Source organism: Alnus glutinosa, chromosome 1, assembly GCF_958979055.1.
Source record: "Alnus glutinosa chromosome 1, dhAlnGlut1.1, whole genome shotgun sequence".
NCBI classification, from domain to species: domain Eukaryota; kingdom Viridiplantae; phylum Streptophyta; class Magnoliopsida; order Fagales; family Betulaceae; genus Alnus; species Alnus glutinosa.
The window spans coordinates 39,619,724-39,621,125 of record NC_084886.1 but is presented as its reverse complement, the minus strand read 5'-3'; the positions used below and the strand labels follow the sequence as shown (position 1 = coordinate 39,621,125).

At 47.7% G+C, this 1,402-nt stretch overlaps 1 protein-coding gene across 1 annotated transcript; it reads left to right on the top strand.

Annotated features, from left to right (window-relative positions):
- The first annotated feature begins 305 nt into the window (after window positions 1-305).
- Window positions 306-983, top strand: LOC133860006 (uncharacterized). The gene is made up of 2 exons (XM_062295624.1): window positions 306-416; window positions 501-983. Exons 1-2 carry the CDS (start codon window positions 306-308, stop codon window positions 981-983), a joined length of 594 nt encoding a protein of 197 aa, XP_062151608.1.
- The last annotated feature ends 419 nt before the right edge of the window (window positions 984-1,402 follow it).

The following is a 1,402-nucleotide window of genomic DNA, read 5'->3' as shown; positions in this document are numbered from 1 at the left end:
TTCGCACAGAAGCTTCTCGATACGAAGTAGGTGTCCGGACGGAAGAAGCACATCATCCGGACAGGTGATGCTTGTTTGTCTAATGTCCGGACGGAGTGACACGTCGTCCGGACGGATGGAACAGTAGACAGATGGGCGTCCGGGCGGAATGACACATCGTCCTGGCGGCTGACAGGGAACTTTGTAATTCTTCTTACTTCATTCTGAAAAGTGGAATCCCTGTTTGCCGCATCATTTACACATAAGTGATTTTGTCCAAACACATAATAAGGCCAAAATACTAACATGATGCACTATCAAGAACTATGGATCAGAAGCGCGACGGGAAAGAGTCTCTCGTGGATAACCTCTTCCAGCATAAGGAGTCTATATTTACCGAAGAAGTATCCAACTTCGACCTGCCCGGAAGGTTTAAGGTACCCGATATCTCTGTTTTTTCAGGTAGTGAAGACCCAGTGGAGCATTTGGATAATTTCTGATCTCACGTGTCCTTGCACAAGACACCTGACGCTGTGGCGTGCCGAGCTTTTCCCCTCACCTTGTCCGGAAAGGCCCGAGACTGGCTTAGAAACCTTCCCCCAAGATCAATTGATAATTTGGACACCCTTGGAAGGAAGTTCCTGGCCCAGTTTGTGTCCGGGAGAGCCAGAAGGAAGCCCCGAGGGTATCTACTCTCTGTGCGACAGGTACCAAACGAATCTTTGAAGGACTATTTATGGAGATTCAACCAGGAGAAGTTAGAGATAGAAAGTGAGCCAGACGACTTCATTTATGGAGCAATTTTTCAAGGGCTGAAAGAAGATGGACTGTTGATGGCTGATCTGGTGTTGAAACCTCCAAAGGATCTTCACACCTTTATGATAAAGGCAGACCGGTATATTAACCAGGAGGAAACGCTCCGAGCCCTTCTCGGTGCTCCTAAGCAACTCGAGGAGCCCTCCTTTGAGAAGCTCACGAAAAAGAAGAATCCCGAGGCCACATAGGATGCCAGTCCCGGGGGAACAAGAAGACAAAGAAGAATTTCGAAGATTACAAGTGGACTCCATTAAATGCCTCTCTCATCGAGGTACTTATGGAACTCAAAAAAGATCCACACTACCAAAGGCCGAGGCCGAGGCCCATCCCAGGAAATTCGCCTCCATGCTTGGCTCACAAATATTGTGCCTTCCATGATTCATATGGTCACCTGACTGAGCAGTGTGTATCACTGAGACAAGTGATTGAGAAGTTCATCAAAAATGGGAAGTTAGTCCGATTTCTCGTTAATGAGAGAAACCAACAGGAGCGAGACCAATATCCGCGGCCTAGAAGAGAAGAAGATTGGAATGACAGGAGAAACTATCAACCGAGGCGGGAAGAGAGAAGAGAAAGAAGCAGAGAACCAGCACCTCAGCCTAGAGAG